Source organism: Pristiophorus japonicus, chromosome 11 (assembly GCF_044704955.1).
Source record: "Pristiophorus japonicus isolate sPriJap1 chromosome 11, sPriJap1.hap1, whole genome shotgun sequence".
In the NCBI taxonomy this organism is placed as follows: Eukaryota; Metazoa; Chordata; class Chondrichthyes; family Pristiophoridae; genus Pristiophorus; species Pristiophorus japonicus.
The window spans coordinates 533,974-556,771 of record NC_091987.1 but is presented as its reverse complement, the minus strand read 5'-3'; the positions used below and the strand labels follow the sequence as shown (position 1 = coordinate 556,771).

The following is a 22,798-nucleotide window of genomic DNA, read 5'->3' as shown; positions in this document are numbered from 1 at the left end:
GAACCAACATTATGGGAACCGAGGGAAGTGCTGGCTGAAAACTGGTTGAAGGTTTGTGTGAGTGCATAAATGGCAGTGCAGTTAGATTGTCTGAATGACAAGCTCATTTTTTTAAATTTTTGCTTAAAGACTTCAAGGGAATACAGACAGGCTCAGTGAGTGGGCAAGAACATGGCAAATGGAATATAATGTGGGGAAATGTGACGTTATCCACTTTGGTTAGAAAAATAGAAAAGCAGAGTATAAAAGATCTCCTAGTAAAAGATCCTCTCGGAATGAGTGATCACAGTATGGTTGAATTTGTAATACAGATTGAGGGTGAGGAAGTTGTGTCAGAAACGAGCGTACTATGCTTAAACAAAGGGGACTACAGTGGGATGAGGGCAGAGTTGGCTAAAGTAAGACTGGAAACACAGACTAAACGGTGGCACAATTGAGGAACAGTGGAGGACTTTTAAGGAGCTTTTTCATAGTGCTCAACAAAAATATATTCCAGTGAAAAAGAAGGGCGGTAAGAGGAGGGATAACCAGCCGTGGATAACCAAGGAAATAAAGGAGAGTATCAAATCAAAGACCAATGCATATAAGGTGGCCACGGTTAGTGGGAAACTAGAAGATTGGGAAAATTTTAAACAACAGCAAAGAATGACTAAGAAAGCAATAAAGAAAGGAAAGATAGATTACGAAGGTAAACTTGCGCAAAACATAAACACAGATAGTAAAAGCTTTTACAGATATATAGGCCCCAAGTTTTGTCCCGCGGCGAAAACGGCGCACCACCGAGCTGGGCGCCTGTTTTTCGCGCCGAAAACTGCGCCTAAAAAAAAGTCCAATATTCTCGAGCTCGATGTCTGCTTGGCGCGGCGCGCTCTTCGCAGCAGGGGGCGGAGCCTAACACTCGCGCCGATTTTCTAAGTAGCAGGGGGCGGGTACAATTTAAATTAGCCTTCGTGGTGCCGGCAACCCTGCGCGTGCGCGCTGGAGCGTGCGCGCACGCGCATTCTCACACAAACATTGGCACTCGGCCATTTTTAAAAATACTGCAGAAAAAGTGAAGATTTGTTTCTTGGACCCCTGCAAAGGCTTGTAATTTAATTTTTTTGTGTGTGAGGGAGTGCTTTTAGCAGCACTGCTGAATAAATCACCAGCTGAAATCAGTGAGTTCAGTTTTTCACTGCTAAACTTGCAGAACCGGTGCTGCATTGGTGCATGCAAATTAAGGACTGTGTGTTTGGAGAAATAAGAGTGCCAATTCAACTTTGCAATGGATCAACGTCCACCAAGAACAAAGATGGCAAACCATTGCATAGTACGTGGTGTTGCCAATGCAGCACCCATTCTGCAAATTTAAATATAAAACTGTCGATGTGGCTGCCTCTCCCTGTCCAAATGGCCTCAGTCCCCCTCACAGCTCGAAGGCTGCTGCTGTATCTTCGGCTGCCGGCCAGCCACTGACGCCGCCCCTAAAGCGTGGCCGAATGGCCTCAAGAACCTTAATGAGCTGCGTGTGTCAGGTGTTGATTCTTCGGCTGCCGGCCAGCCACTGACGCCGCTGATATCTCATGGCCGAATGGCCTCGGGTCCGTCCGGTGCTGCTTCTTCACGGCCAGCCACGAAGAGAATGAAGGCCTGCCTCAAGCACTGCAGCTCAGCTCGAAGCTTGCTGCCGCTGCCGTCGAGACACTGACGCCACACCGCTGCCTGTCTCCAACATGAAAGGCCTGCCTGAAGCACTTTCACACAGGTAGGAACATGGTTTATTTAATCTTTTCTTTGCTTATAAATTTTTATTCAGGTTGGATTTATTTGTATAATATTTGTATAAGTATAACTAAGGATTGATTGTAGAATTTAATGACTTCCCTTCCCCCACGCCCCCCCCACCACATTCCCTATGCCTAATTTGTAACCTACGCCTGATTTTCTAAAGTGTAGACAAGGTTTTTTCGAGTGTACAAAAATCTTCACTTACTCCATTCTAAGTTAGTTTGGAGTAAGTTTTCACTCACGAAACTTTGAAATCAGGCGTAACTGACCAGACACGCCCCCTTTTGAAAAAAAAATTCTGTTCCAAAGTGAAACTGTTCTAACTGACTAGAACTGGAGCAAACTAAATGTCGAGAATTCTGATTTCTAAGATACTCCGTTCTACACCAGTTGCTCCTAAAAATCAGGAGCAAATCATGTGGAAACTTGGGACCATAAAACGGAAAAGAGTGACTAAAGTAAATGTTGGTCCCTTAGAAGATGAGAAGGGGGATTTAATAATGGGAAATGTGGAAATGGCTGAGATCTTAAACAATTATTTTGCTTCGGTCTTCACAGTGGAAGACACAAAAATCATGCCAAAAATTGCTGGTCACAGGAATGTGGGAAGGGAGGACCTTGAGACAATCACTATCACTAGGGGGGTAGTGCTAGAGAGGCTAATGGGACTCAAGGTAGACAAGTCCCCTGGTCCTGATGAAATGCATCCCAGGGTATTAAAAGAGATGGCGGAAGTTATAGCAGATGCATTAGTTAGAATCTACCAAAATTCTCTGGACTCTGGGTAGGTACCAGCGGATTGGAAAACAGCTAATGTAACGCCTCTGTTTAAAAAAGGGGGCAGGCAAAAGGCAGGTAACTATAGGCCGGTTAGTTTAACATCTGTAGTGGGGAAAATGCTTGAAACTATCATTAAGGAAGAAATAGCGGGACATCTCGATAGGAATAGTGCAATCAAGCAGACGCAGCATGGATTCATGAAGGGGAAATCATGTTTAACTAATTTACTGGAATTCTTTGAGGATATAACAAGCATGGTGGATAGAGGTGTACCGATGGATGTGGTGTATTTAGATTTCCAAAAGGCATTCGATAAGGTGCCACACAAAAGGTTACTGCAGAAGATAGAGGTATGCGGAGTCAGAGGAAATGTATTAGCATGGATAGAGAATTGGCTAGCGAACAGAAAGCAGAGAGTCGGGATAAATGGGTCCTTTTCAGGGTTGGAAATCAGTGGTTAGTGGTGTGCCACAGGGATCGGTGCTGGAATCACAACTGTTTATAATATATATAGATGACCTGGAAGAGGGGACAGAGTGTAGTGCAACAAAATTTGCAGATGACACTAAGATTAGTGGGAAAGCGGGTTGTGTAGAGGACACAGAGAGGCTGCAAAGAGATTTGGATAGGTTAAGCGAATGGGCTAAGGTTTGGCAGATGGAATACAATGTCGGAAAGTGTGAGGTCATCCACCTTGGGAAAAAAAACAGTAAAAGGGAATATTATTTGAATGGGGAGAAATTACAACATGCTGAGGTGCAGAGGGACCAGGGGGTCCTTGTGCATGAATCCCAAAAAGTTAGTTTGCAGGTGCAGCAGGTAATCAGGAAGGCGAATGGAATGTTGGCCTTCATTGCGAGAGGGATGGAGTACAAAAGCAGGGAGGTCCTTCTGCAACTGTATAGGGTATTGGTAAGGCCGCACCTGGAGTACTGCGTGCAGTTTTGGTTACCTTACTTAAGGAAGGATATACTAGCTTTGAGGGGGTACAGAGACGATTCACTAGGCCGATTCCGGAGATGAGGGGGTTACCTTATGATGATAGATTGAGTAGACTGGGTCTTTACTCGTTGGAGTTCAGAAGGTTGAGGGGTGATCTTATAGAAACATTTAAAATCATGAAAGGGATAGACAAGATAGAGGCAGAGAGGTTGTTTTCACTCGTCAGGGAGACTAGAACTAGGGGGCACAGCCTCAAAATACGGGGGAGCCAATTTAAAACCGAGTTGAGAAGGAATTTCTTCTCCCAGAGGGTTGTGAATCTGTGGAATTCTCTGCCCAAGGAAGCAGTTGAGGCTAGCTCATTGAATGTATTCAAATCACAGATAGATAGATTTTTAACCAATAAGGAAATTAAGGGTTACGGGGAGCGGGCGGGTAAGTGGAGCTGAGTCCACGGCCAGATCAGCCATGATCTTGTTAAATGGCGGAGCAGGCTCGAGGGGCTAGATGGCCTACTCCTGTTCCTAATTCTTATGTTCTTATTTTTTAAATGGTGAGAGATTGGGAAATGTTGGTGTTCAGAGGGACCTGGGTGTCCTTGTACACCAATCACTGAAAGTTAACATGCAGGTACAGCAAGTGATTAGGAAAGCAAATGGTATGTTGGCCTATATTACAACAGGATTTGAGCATAAGAGTAAAGACATCTTACTGCAATTATATAGGGCCCTGGTGAGACCGCACCTGGAGTATTGTGTGTAGGTTTGGTCTCCTTACAAAAGGAAGGATATACTTACCATTGAGGGAGTGCAATGAAGGTTCACCATGCTGATTCCTGGGATGGGCGGATTGTCCTATGAGGAGAGATTGAGTAGACTAGACCTATATTCTCTAGAGTTTAGAAGAATGAGAGGTGATCTCATTGAAACATACAAAATTCTTACAGGGCTTGACAGGGTAGATGCAGGGAGGATGTTTCCTCTGGTTGGGGAGTCTAGAACCAGGGATCACAGTCTCAGAATAAGGGGTCAGCCATTTAAGACTGGGATGAGGAGAAATTTCTTCACTCAGAGGGTGGTGAATCTTTGGAATTCGCTGCCCCAGAGAGCTCTGGTGGCTCAGTCATTGAGTATATTCAAGACAGAAATTGATAGATTTTTGAATATTAAGGGAATTAAGAGATTTGGGGATTGTGCAGGAAAGTGGAGTTGAGGTCGAAGATCAACCATGATCTTATTGAATGGTGGAGCAGGCTCGAGGGGCCGAATGGCCTACTGCTGCTTCTAATTCTTATGTTTTTATACAAGACGTTATAATTTTTCACACAAGTAGCTGATGCTCACTGCCAGTAGTGTATAGTGTGTAATCTGAAGTGATTACAAGGCTTGAAGGACATCACCCTAACCCAATAATATGACAGCAACAAGCAAACCCATTCTTAACAAATGCGAGGGTCTATCTGTACATGGAACAGCAACACGGTCAGCTTGTGCTGTGTAGTTGCTTCGCCATTAAGATGCATTAAAATACCAGAAATAGCAAGCTCGTCCCTTCAAATTTCCCAAAAGCAAATGCGTCAGCTAAGTTATGTCATCGGGAGAGGCATGATACAGAGACCCAGCACTCCTACACCCCACTCCAGTTGGGTGGGGGATGGAGGGAAATGGAAACAAATAAAGGATTCTGTGCACCCTATTGTCCTATCTGTTTTCATACAGGCGAGGTGGTCAATCTTCATGTGTAAAATTATTGCTGTCAGAAGAATATTCAACCACAGAGGGCATCACATGGGTCCCTTTCCTCCACTCACCTCACTTTCTCACGCATGCACATTCTCCACTCGGAGGCGGTCACTGAATAGTGGTCAGGAACTTTGCTGAGACTCCCCAACGCAAGGCACTGAGGCCAATTAAGTACCAACAACTTGTATTTAAATAGCACCTTTAACATAGTGAAACGCCCCAAGGTGCTTCACAGGCATAAATATAAATATATACATTATATATAAAAAACTCCCTATCCCCACAAGAAACATTATTTGAAAAGGTAGTTTTTTTTTTTAAGTTTGCAACACAAGGCATATATGAACTACTTCTCCTGAATAATTAAGATTAATTTCAAGAAGTAATGTCGACAATGCCATTCACATATACCCACACACAATAGTTAACAGTTCAGTTGCAGCCATCACATACGTTCGATCGAGGTCTGCCGGCGGACATGGTCATAGAACTTGGTGTTGTTGGAAAACATCCCTCCGCAGTTGGGGCAAGAGACGACCTTCTCCTGTGTGTGACTCCGCAGGTGCTCCCGAAGTTTAAACTTGATTTTAAATGTAGCGCCACAACCTGGTGCATTAATAAAAGAGAAAAAAAGTTTGGAAATTGTTCATTAATTCTTGGGGCAGATGACGGAACAAAAACGTGCGCACATTCACATAATCTTACAGCACAGGAGGGGCCCATTAGTGCCTGTGCCGGCTATTCCATGACCACTTCATTAGAGTTCGAGGAGGTGGGAGTTCGGGAGGCGAGCGGCCTACAAAAGGCCCTTCAGTGAGCAGTCCGGGGAGTTCGAGGAGGCGAGGGGCCTACAAAAGGCTCTTCAGTGAGCAGTCCGGGGAGTTCAAGGAGGCGAGGGGCCTACAAAAGGCTCTTCAGTGAGCAGTCCGGGGAGTTCGAGGAGGCGAGGGGCCTACAAAAGGCCCTTCAGTGAGCAGTCCGGGGAGTTCAAGGAGGCGAGGGGCCTACAAAAGGCTCTTCAGTGAGCAGTCCAGGGAGTTCGAGGAGGCGGCGTCAAGTCCGTGAGGCCGGCTGGTGCAGCTGCAGCAGGGAGGCAAAAAAGTAGACAGAAATCGAAAGGTGATGTCACAGCCAAGGGGTAAGTGACTGGTAAGTAGTTTTTCTTTTTCTTTTCTATATCAGTAAGTAACCTTTAGCATTGTTGTTGCCAAATTAAGTTTATCGAAGGGTTAAGACATGGCAGGAGAGCTCGGACACGTGTTATGCTCCTCCTGTACTATGTGGGAAGTCAGGGACGCTTCCGGTGCGGGAAGTGTATCCGGCTGCAGCTCCTGACGGACCGCATTGCGGCACTGGAGCTGCGGGTGGATTCACTCTGGAGCATGCACGATGCTGAGAATGACGTGAATAGCACGCTTAGTGAGTTGGTCACACCGCAGGTAAAGGGTACACAGCCAGATAGGGAATGGATGACCAACAGGAAGAGCAGTGCAAGGAAGGTAGTGCAGGGGTCCCCTGCGGTCATCACCCTGCAAAACAGATACACCGCTTTGGGTACTGTTGGGGGGGATGAATCATCAGGGGAGGGCAGCAGCAGCCAAGTTCATGACACCGTGGGTGGCTCTGCTGCAAAGGAGGGCAGGAAAAAAAAGTGGGAGAGCTATAGTGATAGGGGATTCAATTGTAAGGGGAATAGATAGGCGTTTCTGCGGCCGCAACTGAGATGGTATGTTGCCTCCCTGGTGCAAGGGACAAGGATGTCTCGGAGCGGGTGCAGGGCATTCTGAAAAAGGAGGGTGAACAGCCAGTTGTTGTGGTGCATATGGGTACCAACGATATAGGTAAAAAACGGGATGAGGTCCTACGAGACGAATTTAGGGAGCTAGGAGCTAAATTAAAAAGTAGGACCTCAAAAGTAGTAATCTCAGGATTACTACCAATACCACGTGTTAGTCAGAGTACGAATCGCGGGATAGCTCAGATGAATACGTGGCTTGAGGTGTGGTGCACAAGGGAGGGATTCAGATTCCTGGGACATTGGAACCGATTCTGGGGGAGGTGGGACCAGTACAAACCGGAAGGTCTGCACCTGGACAGGACCGGAACCAATGTCCGAGGGGTACGGTTTGCTAGTGCTGTTGGGGAGGAGTTAAACTAATATAGCAGAGGGATAGGAACCTATGCAGGGAGACAGAGGGAAGTAGAATGGGGGCAGAAGCAAAAGATAGAAAGAAGAAAAGTAAAAGTGGAGGGCAGAGAAACCTAAAGCAAAAAGCAAAAAGCAAAAAGGGCCACATTACACCAAAATCTAAAGGGGCAAAGTGTGTTAGAAAGACAAGCCTGAAGGCTCTGTGCCTCAATGCGAGGAGTATTCGGACTAAGATGGACGAATTAACTGCAGATAGCTGTTAACAGATATGATGTAATTGGCATCACAGAGACATGGCTCCAGGGTGACCAAGGCTGGGGACTCAACATCCAGGGGTATTCAACATTTAGGAAGGATAGATAGAAAGGAAAAGGAGGTGGGGTGGCATTCTTGGTTAAAGAGGAAATTAATGCAATAGTAAGGACATTAGTTGGATGATGTGGAATCGGTATGGGTGGAGCTACGGAAAACCAAGGGACAGAAAACGCAAGTGGGAGTTGTGGACAGACCTCCAAACAGTAGTCGTAAGGTTGGGGACAGCATCAAACAAGAAATTAGAGATGCATGCTATTGTGTTCATAACACAGATGAGACTGCACACAGGGAGGTTAAAGTAACAGTGACCTGAGTCTTTAATAAGACACTCCAGAATGAGGAACAGGCCTTCGGGACCGGCTTATATACAGTGCTCCCAAGGGATGCTGGAATCCCTTGGGACTTCAGGGGATGAGCTCCCTGGTGGCGGAACATGGGAGTGCATGCTTTACAGATACACATCACTCCCCCACCAAAGTCAAAGTGAAAACTATTTACAAGGTGAGGCGGTCAGGAGCCTTTCTTTCCCTGGTGGACCGCCTCGGTACAAATGTCTGTTCTGGTGTGTTGGCTGTGCCCTCGCTGAGCTGGTGTGTTGTTGGCCCTTCAGGGCTGCTGGGTGAGCCTGACCTTGCTGGGCTGTTGGGCGTGATGGGTTCGATTTCCTGGTCCGGCGTGGTGTCGTTGATCCTTTGGGTGTGTGTTGGGGCTTTAAAAAGGTGGTGTCTGCTGTGGGTTGTTCAGGGCAGTCTGTGAACCGCAGCCTCGTTTGCTCCAGGTGCCTTATGCAAACACCCTATTCCCTTCTTTAGCTATCACCGTGCTCGCGATCCACTTGGGACCATGTCCATAGTTTAGCACATACACAGGGTCCCGTGACACAGTGGCGTGACCATCGTTTACATTTTGTTGCTGCCGCCTGCTCTCTACCTGATCATGCAGGTTGGAGTGAACCAGCGAGTCTGGTTTTAAGTGTCCTTTTCATGAGTAGTTCAGCCGGGGGCACCCCTGTGAGCGAGTGGGGTCTCGTGCGGTAGCTGAGCAGTACTTGGGACAGGCGGGTTTGGAGTGAGCCTTCTGTGACTTGTTTAAGGCTCCGTTTGATGGTTTGCACTACCCGCTCCGCCTGCCCATTGGAGGCTGGTTTAAACGGGGCCGAGGTGACATGTTTGATCCCATTGCGGGTCATGAATTCTTTAAATTCGGCACTGGTGAAACATGGCCCGTTGTCACTGACCAGTATGTCAGGCAGGCCGTGGGTGGCAAACATGGCTCTCAGGCTTTCAATGATGACGGTGGCGGTGCTTCCCGTCATTATTTCACATTCAATCCATTTTGAAAAAGTATCCACCACCACCAGGAACATTTTACCAAGAAACGGGCCCGCATTGTCGACATGGATCCTTGACCATGGTCTGGAAGGCCAGGACCACAAACATGGTGGTACCTCTCTGGGCGCGTTGCTCAACTGAGCACACACGCTTCATTGCTGTACACAGGACTCTAAAAAGTCAGAGTCGATACCAGGCCACCACACGTGGGATCTGGCTATCGCTTTCATCATTACTATATCCGGGTGTGTGCTATGGAGATCCAAGATGAACGTCTCCCTGCCCTTTTTTGGTAGCATTACGCGGTTACCCCACAACAGGCCGCCTGCCTGAATGGACAGCTCGTCCTTTCGCCGCTGGAACGGCTTGATTGGCTCTTGCATTTCAACGGGGATGCTGGCCCAGCTCCCATGCAGTACACAGTTTTTTTTACTAGGGACAGCAGAGGATCTTGGCTGGTCCAAGTCCTAATCTGGCGGGCTGTGACAGGTGATTTATCATTTTCAAACGCTTCCATGACCATCAACAAGTTTTCAGGCTGCGCCATTTCCACCCCCGTGGTGGGCAATGGTAGCCGACTGAGAGCATCCGCACAGTTCTCGGTGCCTGGCCTGTGGTGGATGGTATAGTTATACGCTGATAGCGCGAGTGCCCATCTTTGTATGCGGGCTGAGGCATTAGTATTTATCCCCTTGTTTTCAGCGAACAGGGATGTGAGGGGCTTGTGATTGGTTTCCAGCTCAAATTTGAGGCCAAACAGGTACTGATGTATTTTCTTTACCCCGAAGACACACGCTAATGCCTCTTTCTCAATCATGCTGTAGGCCCTCTCGGCCTTAGACAAGCTCCTGGAAGCATAGGCGACAGGTTGCAACTTCCCCGCAACGTTAGCTTGTTGTAATACACACCCGACTCCGTACAACGACGCGTCACATGCTAGCACAAGTCTTTTACGCGGGTTATACAATACAAGCAGCTTGTTGGAGCATAAAATGTTTCTGGCTTTCTCAAAAGCAATTATTTGTTTTTTTCCCCATACCCAGTTCTCACCTTTACGCAATAACACATGTAGGGGCTCTAAGAGGGTGCTTAACCCTGGTAGTAAGTTACCAAAATAGTTCAGGAGTCCCAGGAACGACCGCAGCTCCGTGACATTCTGTGGTCTGGGCGCGTTCCTGATAGCCTCTGTCTTGGTGTTTGTGGGCCGAATGCCGTCTGCCGCGATCTTTATCCCCAAAAACTCCACTTCTGAATAAGCATTTCGACCTCTTCAGCCGCAGCCCTACACGATCCAGTCACAGGAGGACCTCCTCCAGGTTTTGTAGGTGCTCAGCAGTGTCCCAACCCATGACCAATATGTCATCCTGAAAGACCACCATGTGTGGTACTGACTTGAGTAAACTCTCCATGTTTCTCTGGAAGATCGCTGCAGCCGACCGAATTCCAAACGGGCATCTGTTGTAGATGAACAGACCCTTGTGCGTGTTGATGCAGGTGAGGCTCTTCGAAGACTCCTCCAGCTCCTGCGTCATGTAGGCCGAAGTCAGGTCGAGCTTGGCGAACGTCTTGCCTCCTGCCAGCGTCGCAAATAGGTCGTCTGCCTTAGGTAGCGGGTATTGGTCCTGTAGCGAGAAACGATTAATAGTTACTTTATAATCGGCACAAATCCTGACCGTGCCATCATTTTTGAGTACTGGAACAATCGGGCTGGCCCACTCGCTGAATTCCACTGGGGAGATGATGCCCTCGCGTTGCAGCCTGTCCAGCTCGATTTCCATTCTCTCCCTCATCATGTCAGGTACCGCTCGAGCCTTGTGGTGAATGGGTCATGCCTCTGGGACCAAGTGGATCCGCACCTTCGCCCCAGAAAAGTTTCCAATGCCTGGCTCAAAAAGGGAAGGAACTTTGTTAAGAACCTGGGTACATGAGGCCTCATCGACATGTGATAGCGCTCGGATGTCATCCCAGTTCCAGCGGATTTTGCCCAGCCAGCTCCTTCCAAGCAGTGTGGGGCCATCGCCCGGGACAATCCAGAGTGGCAGTTCGTGCACCGTTCCCTCGTAGGTGACCTTGACCATGGCGCTGCCCAGGAGAGTGACAAGCTCTTTGGTGTACATTCTCAGTTTCGTGTGGATGGGGCTCAGGGCTGGTCTGAATGCCTTGTTGCACCAGTCTCTCAAACAATCAGGGGAAGTCATAACGGGGAACAAAGAAATGGCAGACCAATTGAACAAGTACTTTGGTTCGGTATTCACTAAGGAGGATACAAACAACCTTCCGGATATAAAAGGGGTCAGAGGGTCTAGTAAGGAGGGGGAACTGAGGGAAATCTTTATTAGTCAGGAAATTGTGTTGGGGAAATTGATGGGATTGAAGGCCGATAAATCCCCAGGGCCTGATGGACTGCATCCCAGAGTACTTAAGGAGGTGGCCTTGGAAATAGCGGATGCATTGACAGTCATTTTCCAACATTCCATTGACTCTGGATCAGTTCCTATGGAGTGGAGGGTAGCCAATGTAACCCCACTTTTTAAAAAAGGAAAACAGGGAATTATAGACCGGTCAGCCTGATATCGGTAGTGGGTAAAATGATGGAATCAATTATTAAGGATGTCATAGCAGTGCATCTGGAAAATGGTGACATGATAGGTCCAAGTCAGCATGGATTTGTGAAAGGGAAATCATGCTTGACAAATCTTCTGGAATTTTTTGAGGATGTTTCCAGTAAAGTGGACAAAGGAGAACCAGTTGATGTGGTATATTTGGACTTTCAGAAGGCTTTCGACAAGGTCCCACACAAGAGATTAATGTGCAAAGTTAAAGCACATGGGATTGGGGGTAGTGTGCTGACGTGGATTGAGAACTGGTTGTCAGACAGGAAGCAAAGAGTAGGAGTAAACGGGTACTTTTCAGAATGGCAGGCAGTGACTAGTGGGGTGCCGCAAGGTTCTGTGCTGGGGCCCCAGCTGTTGACATTGTACATTAATGATTTAGACGAGGGGATTAAATGTAGTATCTCCAAATTTGCCGATGACACTAAGTTGGGTGGCAGTGAGAGCTGCGAGGAGGATGCTATTAGGCTGCAGAGTGACTTGGATAGGTTAGGTGAGTGGGCAAATGCATGGCAGATGAAGTATAATGTGGATAAATGTGAGGTTATCCACTTTGGTGGTAAAAACAGAGAGACAGACTATTATCTGAATGGTGACAGATTAGGAAAAGGGAAGGTGCAACGAGACCTGGGTGTCATGGTACATCAGTCATTGAAGGTTAGCATGCAGGTACAGCAGGCGGTTAAGAAAGCAAATGGCATGTTGGCCTTCATAGCGAGGGGATTTGAATACAGTGGCAGGGAGGTGTTGCTACAGTTGTACAGGGCCTTGGTGAGGCCACACCTGGAGTATTGTGTACAGTTTTGGTCTCCTAACTTGAGGAAGGACATTCTTGCTATTGAGGGAGTGCAGCGAAGATTCACCAGACTGATTCCCGGGATGGCGGGACTGACCTATCAAGAAAGACTGGATCAACTGGGCTTGTATTCACTGGAGTTCAGAAGAATGAGAGGGGACCTCATAGAAACGTTTAAAATTCTGACGGGTTTAGACAGGTTAGATGCAGGAAGAATGTTCCCAATGTTGGGGAAGTCCAGAACCAGGGGTCACAGTCTGAGGATAAGAGGTAAGCCATTTAGGACCGAGATGAGGAGAAACTTCTTTACCCAGAGAGTGGTGAACCTGTGGAATTCTCTACCACAGAAAGTTGTTGAGGCCAATTCACTAAATATATTCAAAAGGGAGTTCGATGAAGTCCTTACTACTCGGGGGATCAAGGGTTATGGCGAGAAAGCAGGAAGGGGGTACTGAAGTTTCATGTTCAGCCATGAACTCATTGAATGGCGGTGCAGGCTAGAAGGGCTGAATGGCCTGCTCCTGCACCTATTTTCTATATTTCTATCTATGTTTCTATCTTTTTACTCATGATGGATTGGCTAGCCCCAGTGTCCAGTTCCATGACTACGGGTAAGCCATTCAATTTTACGTTTAGCATTATAAGTGGACATTTCGTCGAAAATGTGTGCATCCCATGTACTTCCGCATCTGCCTCCTCTCTCTGAGGCTCGAAATTGCTTTGATCCACCATGGACCGATCTTCCTCTGCCATGTGGTGGTTAGCAGGTTTTGCAGAGCTTGCAGCTCGTTTGCAAGCTCGTGGGAGGTGCCCCATTGTTCCACAGCTCTTGCAAACATACCCTTTGAAGTGGCATGAATAGGCTGAATGGAAGCCTCCATAACGCCAAGGTGTGAATTGCCTTGCATTCATCCTTTGTTGGGGACTCAGTCATCTTGGTCACCTGAGGCCTGCTGGCAGTTGCAGACTCGTGGGTTCTGCCCTGTACATTTCTGCTCGCAAACACAGTTCCAGTTAATTTATGAACATTGCTAGCACTTGTGTGCTGAGAGATTTGTTTGGTGTTATCACTGGTGGACATAAATGCCTGTGCTATTGCAATGGCTTTACTGAGGGTCGGTGTCTCTACAGTCAAAAGTTTACATAGGATGGTCTCGTGGCCAATGCCCAGTACAAAAAAGTCTCTGAGCATTTGCTCCAGGTAGCCATCAAACTCATATTGTCCTGCAAGTCGCCTTAGCTCGGCGACGTAGCTCGCCACTTCCTGACCTTCAGATCGCTGGCACGTGTAGAACCAATACCTCGCCATCAGCACATTCTCCCTCGGGTTAAGACGCTCCTGAACCATACGACTTATCTGTGGGTTTCACCGGAGCCAGAAGATTCTTCATGAGGCTGTAGAGGTCGGTGCCCCGCAGACTGTGAGGAGGACCGCTCTTCTTTTTGCAGCGCTTCCTTCTCCGTCCAGCTCATTGGCTACAAAGTACTGGTCTAGCCGTTCGACATAGGCGTCCCAGTCCTCACCCTCCGAGAACTTCTCCAGGATGACCACAGTTTGCTGCATCTTTGCGTTGGATTCGTATTCTCGTTGCCAGTTGTTGTGTTCCGAACACAGATGAGACTGCACACAGGGAGGTTAAAGTAACAGTGACCTCAGTCTTTAATAAGACATTCCAGAGTATCTTATATACAGTGCTCCGAAGGGATGCTGGGATCCCTTGGGACTTCAGGGGATGAGCTCCCTAGTGGCGGAACATGGGAGCGCATGCTTTACAGATACACAACACATGCAATAAAGGTACACCAATTATCATGGGTGACTTTAATCTACATATTGATTGGGCTAACCAAACTGGTAGCAATGCGGTGGAGGAGGATTTCCTGGAGTGTATTAGGGATGGTTTTCTAGACCAATATGTCAAGGAACCAACTAGGGAGCTGGCCATCTTAGACTGGGCGATGTGTAATGAGAAAGGACTAATTAGTCATCTTATTGTGCGAGGCCCCTTGGGGAAGAGTGACCATAACATGGTAGAATTCTTTATTAAGGTGGAGAGTGACACAGTTAATTCAGAAACTAGGGTCCTGAACTTAAGGAAAGGTAACTTCGATGGTTTGAGGCGTGAATTGGCTAGAACAGGCTGGCGAATGATACTTAAAGGGTTGACGGTGGATAGGCAATGGCAAACATTTAAAGATCACATGGATGAACTTCAGCAAATGTAATCCCATTCTGGAGTAAAAATAAAACGGGAAAGGTGACTAAACCGTGGCTAACAAGGGAAATTAAGGATAGTGCTAAATCCAAGGAAGAGTCATATAAATGGGCCAGAAAAAGCAACAAACCTGAGGACTGGGAGAAATTTAGAATTCAGCAGAGGAGGACAAGGGGTTTAATTAAGAGGGGGAAAATAGAGTACGAGAAGAAGCTTGCCGGGAACATAAAAACTGACAACTGCAAAAGCTTCTATAGATATGTGAAGAGAAAAAGATTAGTGACGATAAACGTAGGTCCCTTGCAGTCGGATTCAGGTGAATTTATAATGGGGAACAAAGAAATGGCAGACCAGTTGAACAAATACTTTGGTTCTGACTTCACAAAGGAAGATACAAATAACCTTCCGGAAGTACTCGGGGACCGAGGGTCTAGTGAGAAGGAGGAACTGAAGGATATCCTTATTAGGCGGGAAATTGTGTTAGGGAAATTGATGCGATTGAAGGCCGATAAATCCCCGGGGCCTTATAGTCTGCATCCCAGAGTACTTAAGGAAGTGGCCCTAGAAATAGTGGATGCATTGGTGATCATTTTCCAACAGTCTATCGACTCTGGATCAGTTCCTATGGACTGGAGGGTAGCTAATGTAACACCACTTTTTAAAAAGGGAGGGAGAGAGAAAGCGGGTAATTATAGACTGGTTAGCCTGACATCAGTATTGGGGAAAATGTTGGAATCAATTATTAAGGATGAAATAGCAGCGCATTTGGAAAGCAGTGACAGGATCGGTCCAAGTCAGCATGCATTTATGAAAGGGAAATCATGCTTGACAAATCTTCTGAAATTTTTTGAGGATGTAACTAGTAGAGTGGACAAGTGAGAACCAGTGGATGTGGTGTATTTGGACTTTCAAAAGGCTTTTGACAAGGTCCCACACAAGAGATTTGTGTGCAAAATCAAAGCACATGGTATTGGGAGTAATATGCTGATGTGGATAGAGAACTGGTTGGCAGATAGGAAGCAGAGAGACGGGATAAACAGGTCCTTTTCAGAATGGCAGGCAGTGACTAGTGGAGTGCCGCAGGGCGCAGTGCTGGGACCCCAGCTCTTTACAATATACATTAATGATTTAGATGAAGGAATTGAGTATAATATCTCCAAGTTTGTAGATGACACTAACCTGGTTGGCGGTGTGAGCTGTGAGGGGGACGCTAAGAGGCTGCAGGGTGACTTGGACAGGTTAGGTGAGTGGGCATGGCAGATACAGTATAAAGTGGATAAATGTGAGGTTATCCACTTTGGGGCAAAAACGCAAAGACAGAATATTATCTGAATGGCGGCAGATTAGGAAAAGGGGAGGTGCAACGAGAGCTGAGTGTCATGGTTCATCAGTCATTGAAAGTTGGCATGCAGGTACAGCAGGCAGTGAAGGCGGCAAATGGTATGTTGACCTTCATAGCGAGGGGATTTGAGAATAGGTGCAGGGAGGTCTTACTGCAGTTGTACAGGGCCTTGGTGAGGCCTCACCTGGACTATTGTGTTCAGTTTTGGTCTCCTAATCTGAGGAAGGACATGCTTGCTATTGAGGGAGTGCAGCGAAGGTTCACCAGACTGATTCCCGGGATGGCAGGACTGACATATGAGGAGAGATGGATCAACTGGGCCTTTATTCACTGGAGTTTAGAAGGATGAGAGGGGATCTCATAGAAACATATAAGATTCTGACGGGACAGGACAGGTTAGATGCGGGAAGAATGTTCCCGATGTTGGGGAAGTCCAGAACCAGGGGACACAGTCTAAGGATAAGGGGTAGGCCATTTAGAACTGAGATGAGGAGAAACTTCTTCACTCAGAGAGTTGTTAACCTGTGGAATTCCCTGCCACAGAGAGTTGTTGATGCCAGTTCATTGGATATATTCAAGAGGGAGTTAGATATGGCCCTTACGGCTAAGGGGATCAAAGGGTATGGAGAGAAAGCAGGAAAGGGGTACTGAGGGAATGATCAGTCATGATTTTATTGAATGGTGGTGCAGGCTCGAAGGGCCGAATGGCCTACTCCTGCACCTATTTTCTATGTTTCTAAAAGGGAGTCCAGTGGCAGAGGAAGAGGGGAAGGGAAAACACTTTCCATTCACCCAGCTGCAAGTGTCATCATACGGAACCTCCTTCTTGGTGTCGGCTTGGCTCAGTTGGTTGCACTCTCGTCTCAGAAGGTCAAGCCCCAATCTAGGATCTGAGCAGATAATATAAGCTGACACTTCAGCGCAGTAACACGGGAATGCTGCATTGATGTTGTGGATAAGCATTTTTCTTTAATTTAAATGGACCACTTAGGATTGAGAGAAATAAAGCCTTGTATTTATATCGGACCTTTCACGTCCTCAAGACATCCCAAAGTGCTTTACAACCAATGAAGTACTTTTGAAGTCTCGTCACTGATGTAATGTAGGAAACGCAGCAGCCAATTTACACGCAGCAAGCTCCCACCAGCAGCAATGCGATAAATGACCAGACCATCTTTTTTAGGTGTTGGTTGAGGGATAAATATTGGTCAGGACACCGGGGAGAACTTCCCTGCTCTTCTGTGAGAGAGTGTCAGGGGATCTTTTACTATTTAATGTTTTTTATTATTTAAATAAATGATTTAAAACTCAAGCAGAAACGCAATCCTTTGATCTCCAGTGCTACAACGGCCACAAACAAGGCCATGGCAACCGGAGGCAGAGGGAGGAGGTTATGGTGGGTTTGATTTGCACGGCACTACAGTGCTGTGAGAATGTGCTCAGTCAGAGTCAGAGGCCTCCCCTCAGGGGACAAGGGCATCATTCCACGGCTGCTGTGGTACAGACTTCCCTCGCCCCTGGGTCACAGAGGCATCGGTAATCTGGGAAGCAGGTCATCTGCACTTGGCTGCAGAAAAGTTGTGGCCCAGCAAGATTAAAAATAAACGCTACAGGCTTCAGATAGTTTAAAAAAAGAAAAGACTTGCATTTATAGAGCGCCGTTCACGGCCACCGGGCGTCTCAAAGCGCTTTACAACCAATGAAGTAAAAAAAAATAGAAATATATAAACAAGTAAATGCCCAAAAGTGGGGTTCAGAGCTCAGTCAGACCCCAGAATTAAAATATCAGCCCTGTTACTTGCTCCACACATCTGCATCTTCAGATTACCTTTCCAGCAGCAAGAAATGGCTTCATTTTTGTTAGGAAGTATTTCTTTATCCGTGCACTGTCCATGCATGTCCACGTGCCGGTAAAACCACTCCGGATTGTCAAATGTACTCTGGAGGCAAAATAAGGAGATTAATACACAAGTAAAAGATCTCAAATCAGGGTTTGGAAGCAGTGATGTTATACAATCAGGTCTCGTCGTTTGAAGTTTTAAGTACACGTACAGCCGTCACACATCGAAAGCTCGGCTTCACTAATATTTCGCGTTATAGGAAATTCCAAGTAGGTTTAAGACAATTAAAATGATAAATAATTCCGCTTACAGTGCATGGTCACTTTAAAACATCACAAAACTCTTCACATAGTGTTAGGTGTGACTCAGTAGGTAGCACCCTTGCCTATGACCCAGATGGTTATGGGTTCAGGTCCCACTCCAGAGACTTGAGCACATAATCCAGGCTGACACTCCAGTGCAGTACTGAGGGAATGCTGCACTGTCTGTGCTGCTGTCTGGATGTAAAAGATACCATGACATTAAAATCTACAAGGTTTCAGATAGTTTAAAAAAAGACTTGCATTTATATAGCACCTTACACGGCCACCAGACATCTCAAAGCGCTTTACAACCGATGAAGTAAAAAAATATATAGAAATATATAAACAAGTAAATGCGCAAAGGTGGGGTTCGGAGGACATTCAGACCCCAGAATTATTTGAAGAAGAGCAGGGGAGTTGGCCAATATCACTAAAATTGGTCATTATCACATTGCTGTGCACAAATTGGCTGTCTTGGTTCCTACATTATAACAGTGACTACTTTAAAAGTACCTTATTGGCTGTTTAGTGCTCTGAGGCGTCCTGTCATTGTGAAAGGTGCTATATAAATTTAAATTATTTGTTTCTTTTACAATGAATGACTTCATGCCGTGATCATTATGTAGGCAAATCTGACATTCAATTATTGTATTTTCTTCAACATCCTTCCCCCACAATTTTCTCCTCTCCTCTCCGCACCGATTCTTGAAGGGTAGTTTTATAGGTGCCAGCTGCCCTCGAGTTCCTCCCCATGTGGTCATTCCTCAAGTGTGAGCCAATTAATGACAGTCAACAGGGTATTGGACCATGTCACAGCCCAAGCTCATTTCTGACCCTACCCGACTTCCATAGTGAATCACTGGTTAACAATCAGGAACCTTGGCTGATATGGCTTTAATTCATTAATTCTTGGATCACTGACATTTATTGCCAGTTTGATAGAACTGAGTGGCTTGCTAGGCCACTTCCAGCAGGCAGTCAAGGCAACCACGGTGGTGTGGGACTGGAGTCACATATAGGCCAGATCGGGTAAGGACAGCAGGTGTCCTTCCCTAAAGGACATTAGTGAACTAGCTGGGTTGTTACGACAGCTTCATGGTCACTTTTACCAGTCGAAGTTCCGCTCAGTTTTTGAAGCTCCAAGCGCTGCTGTGTAAAAGCCCAACACTCCCGTCAATACTACAGTGGCAGTAAGAGCGTTACAACTGACCTCTCTGGGCTTTGGAGGGGAGGGAAAAGAAATGTCAGCCAGGGTTACAGTCCTGATCATTATTGAGGGATCCCCGCAGGAAAGTAGGTCAGCATGGATTGTCAGAAGACGCGATCAGGCTCGGCTAGGATGTCTCACTCAGTCGAATAGCTTGACGGCACTGTCTCGCTTGGGCGAGATACCAGGGGCTGGGTGATGTCTGTACCCTGATGAACTGAACCCTGCCAAGAGTCAGCATCTCAAGATTAGGGGAGAAAATAGGAGTAACAAGAACTATTTCGAAGTTTATTGGCCCAGATTTTGCTGGAGCGGGGCTTCTTGCGGGTTGCCCAGTGAGTTCGGATTTTTCCCCCTCACCTTTCAGCTCAAAAAATCTATGTGTCGCAAATTGCTGGAACTGCGAGCTGATAATGGCTTGGCGAGGACAACAGGTCATCTGCGACCTTGGTGAACAGCCTATCTCCTTAACTAGTGAGATTTAATGATTGGGAAAGAAACAGAGGAACGACGGAGGAGGTAATAGGGTGAATTAGAATCAAATCAGGTAGAGAGAGAGAGAAATAAAGAGAGGGAAAGAAAAATTGGATTGAGAGAAAAAAAAGATAGAAAGGAAAAGAAAAAAATAATTTCAAGTTTTAAAAACCTCCAGGAACAATTTACTACCTGTAGGAATGAGACCAGAGTTTAAATTGTTCCTTCTGGGCCCTCAAGGTTGAGTGGCATTGCAAGAACATAAATCATTGAAAGGGTCCTTACGTTCTTAAATTTCAGCCCTAACTCGCTGCGGTAAGTTTAATTTGTTTTAACAGTGCAAATGCAGCAATTTCTCCAAACTCATGGGGAACATAAGAACATAAGAATTAGGAACAGGAGTAGGCCATCTAGCCCCTCGAGCCTGCTCCGCCATTCAATAAGATCATGGCTGATCTGGTCGTGGACTCAGCTCCATTTACCCGCCCTCTCCCCGTAACCCTTAATTCCCTTATTGGTTAAAAATCTATCTATCTGTGACTTGAATACATTCAATGAGCTAGCCTCAACTGCTTCCTTGGGCAGAGAATTCCACAGATTCACAACCCTCTGGGAGAAGAAATTCCTTCTCAACTCGGTTTTAAATTGGCTCCTCCGTATTTTGAGGCTGTGCCCCCTAGTTCTAGTCTCCCCCACCAATGGAAACAACCTCTCTGCCTCTATCTTGTCTATACCTTTCATGATTTTAAATGTTTCTATAAGATCACCCCTCATCCTTCTGAACTCCAAGGAGTAAAGACCCAGTCTACTCAATCTATCATCATAAGGTAACCCCCTCATCTCCGGAATCAGCCAAGTGAATCGTCTCTGTACCCCTTCCAAAGCTAGTATACCCTTCCTTAAGTAAGGTGACCAAAACTGCACGCAGTACTCCAGGTGCGGCCTTACCAATACCTTATACAGTTGCAGCAGGACCTCCCTGCTTTTGTACTCCATCCTTCTCGCAATGAAGGCCAACATTCCATTTGCCTTCCTGATTACCTGCTGCACCTGTAAACTAACCTTTTGGGATTCATGCACAAGGACCCCCAGGTCCCTCTGCACCGCAGTATGTTGTAATTTCTCCCCATTCAAATAATATTCCCTTTTACTGTTTTTTTTCCCAAGCTGGATGACCTCACACTTTCCAACATTGTATTCCATCTGCCAAACCTTAGCCCATTCGCTTAACCTATCCAAATCTCCTTGCAGCCTCTCTGAGTCCTCTACACAACCCGCTTTCCCACTAATCTTAATGTCATCTGCAAATTTTGTTGCACTACACTCTGTCCCCTCTTCTAGGTCATCTATGTATATTGTAAACAGTTGTGGTCCCAGCACTGATCCCTGTGGCACACCACTAACCACTGATTTCCAACCGGAAAAGGACCCATTTATCCCGACTCTCTGCTTTCTGTTCGCCAGCCAATTCTCTATCCATGCTAATACATTTCCTCTGACTCCGCGTACCTTTATCTTCTGCAGTAACCTTTTCTGTGGCACCTTATCGAATGCCTTTTGGAAATCTAAATACACCACATCCATCGGTACACCTCTATCCACCATGCTCGTTATATCCTCAAAGAATTCCAGTAAATTAGTTAAACATGATTTCCCTTTCATGAATCCATGTTGCGTCTGCTTGATTGCACTATTCCTATCTTGATGTCCCGCTATTTCTTCCTTAATGATAGTTTCAAGTATTTTCCCCACTACAGATGTTAAACTAACCGGCCTATAGTTACCTGCCTTTTGCCTGCCCCCTTTTTTAAACAGAGGCATTACATTAGCTGCTTTCCAATCCGCTGGTACCTCCCCAGGAGAGGTTGAGGGCGAGCTGTTGTTTTCGCGAGGCTAACGGCAGAAATCGTCCAGCAACTTGTGGCGATTCGCAACTCACGGGGTGTCTCATCCTCGCCACAAATTGCTGTTAATATTTTTTATAAATACACTAATAACAGCATTTAACTCGCTATTATTTCCCCAGCAACTTCTAGGCCACTATTTTTCTTCCCAACAAAAAAAAAGAGGTAGAAGCGTTGAGAATCTAAGTCGATACTCACGTCGCAATGCTCCCATTGGCAGGTGAAGGTCTCAGCAATCTCCGGGATCAGGTTTTGGTTCTGGCTATCCAAGGAGCACACGGGCAGATCTGGATGCAGGCGCTGCAGCTCTGAGCCAAAGTATTTCAGCTTGGCGTGATAGCTGTGGAAGTTCACATGCACCACCAGCTCATTGGGGCCTTCCACAGCCAGGAAACCGCAGCCACGCCACAGGCACTGGTACTCGTCTGAAAGGAGAATTTAAGAACGAAGAAGCTCGTTATCCAATGTAATGTCATTTCTTAGCAATCAAGTCAGGAATCAAGAATTGATTGTTTTTAGTGTTCTACTCCTTGGTGTTCTCCCTACCCCAGGGAAAGTTGGAATGTCCACTGATGATTGCACAGTGTTCAGTTCCATTCGCAACTCCTCAGATAATGAAACAGTCCATGCCGCATGCAGCAAGACCTAGGCAACATTTGGGCTTGGGTGATAAATGACAAGTAACATTCGTGTCATACAAGTGCCAGGCAATGATCATCTCCAACAAGCGGGAGTCTAACCACCTCCCCTTGACATTCAACAGCATCACCATCGCCAAATCCCACACCATCAACATCCTGGGGGTCACCATTGACCAGAAACTTAACTGGACCAGCCACATAAATACTGTGGCTACAAGAGCAGGTCAGAGGCTGGGTATTCTGTGGGGAGTGTCTCACCTCCTGACTCCCCAAAGCCTTTCCACCATCTACAAGGCACAAGTCAGGAGTGTGATGGAATACTCTCCACTTCCCTGGATGAGTGCAGCTCCAACAACACTCAAAGCTCAACACCATCCAGGACAAAGCAACCCACTTGATTGTCACCCCATCCATCACCTAAAACATTTACTCCCATC

General features: G+C 46.5%; 1 protein-coding gene across 4 annotated transcripts in view; it reads right to left on the bottom strand.

Annotated features, from left to right (window-relative positions):
* LOC139275954 (histone H4 transcription factor) overlaps window positions 1–22,798 on the bottom strand; it is a 45,862-nt gene that overhangs the window by 11,452 nt on the left and 11,612 nt on the right. For all 4 annotated transcript variants that reach the window (XM_070893205.1, XM_070893201.1, XM_070893203.1 and 1 more), the window contains exons 3-5: window positions 21,919–22,145; window positions 17,821–17,932; window positions 5,685–5,837 (exon numbers count right to left, since the gene is read on the bottom strand). In XM_070893205.1, the coding sequence (XP_070749306.1) occupies window positions 5,685–5,837; window positions 17,821–17,932; window positions 21,919–22,145 (492 nt within the window). The remainder of the gene's footprint in view (window positions 1–5,684; window positions 5,838–17,820; window positions 17,933–21,918; window positions 22,146–22,798) is intronic.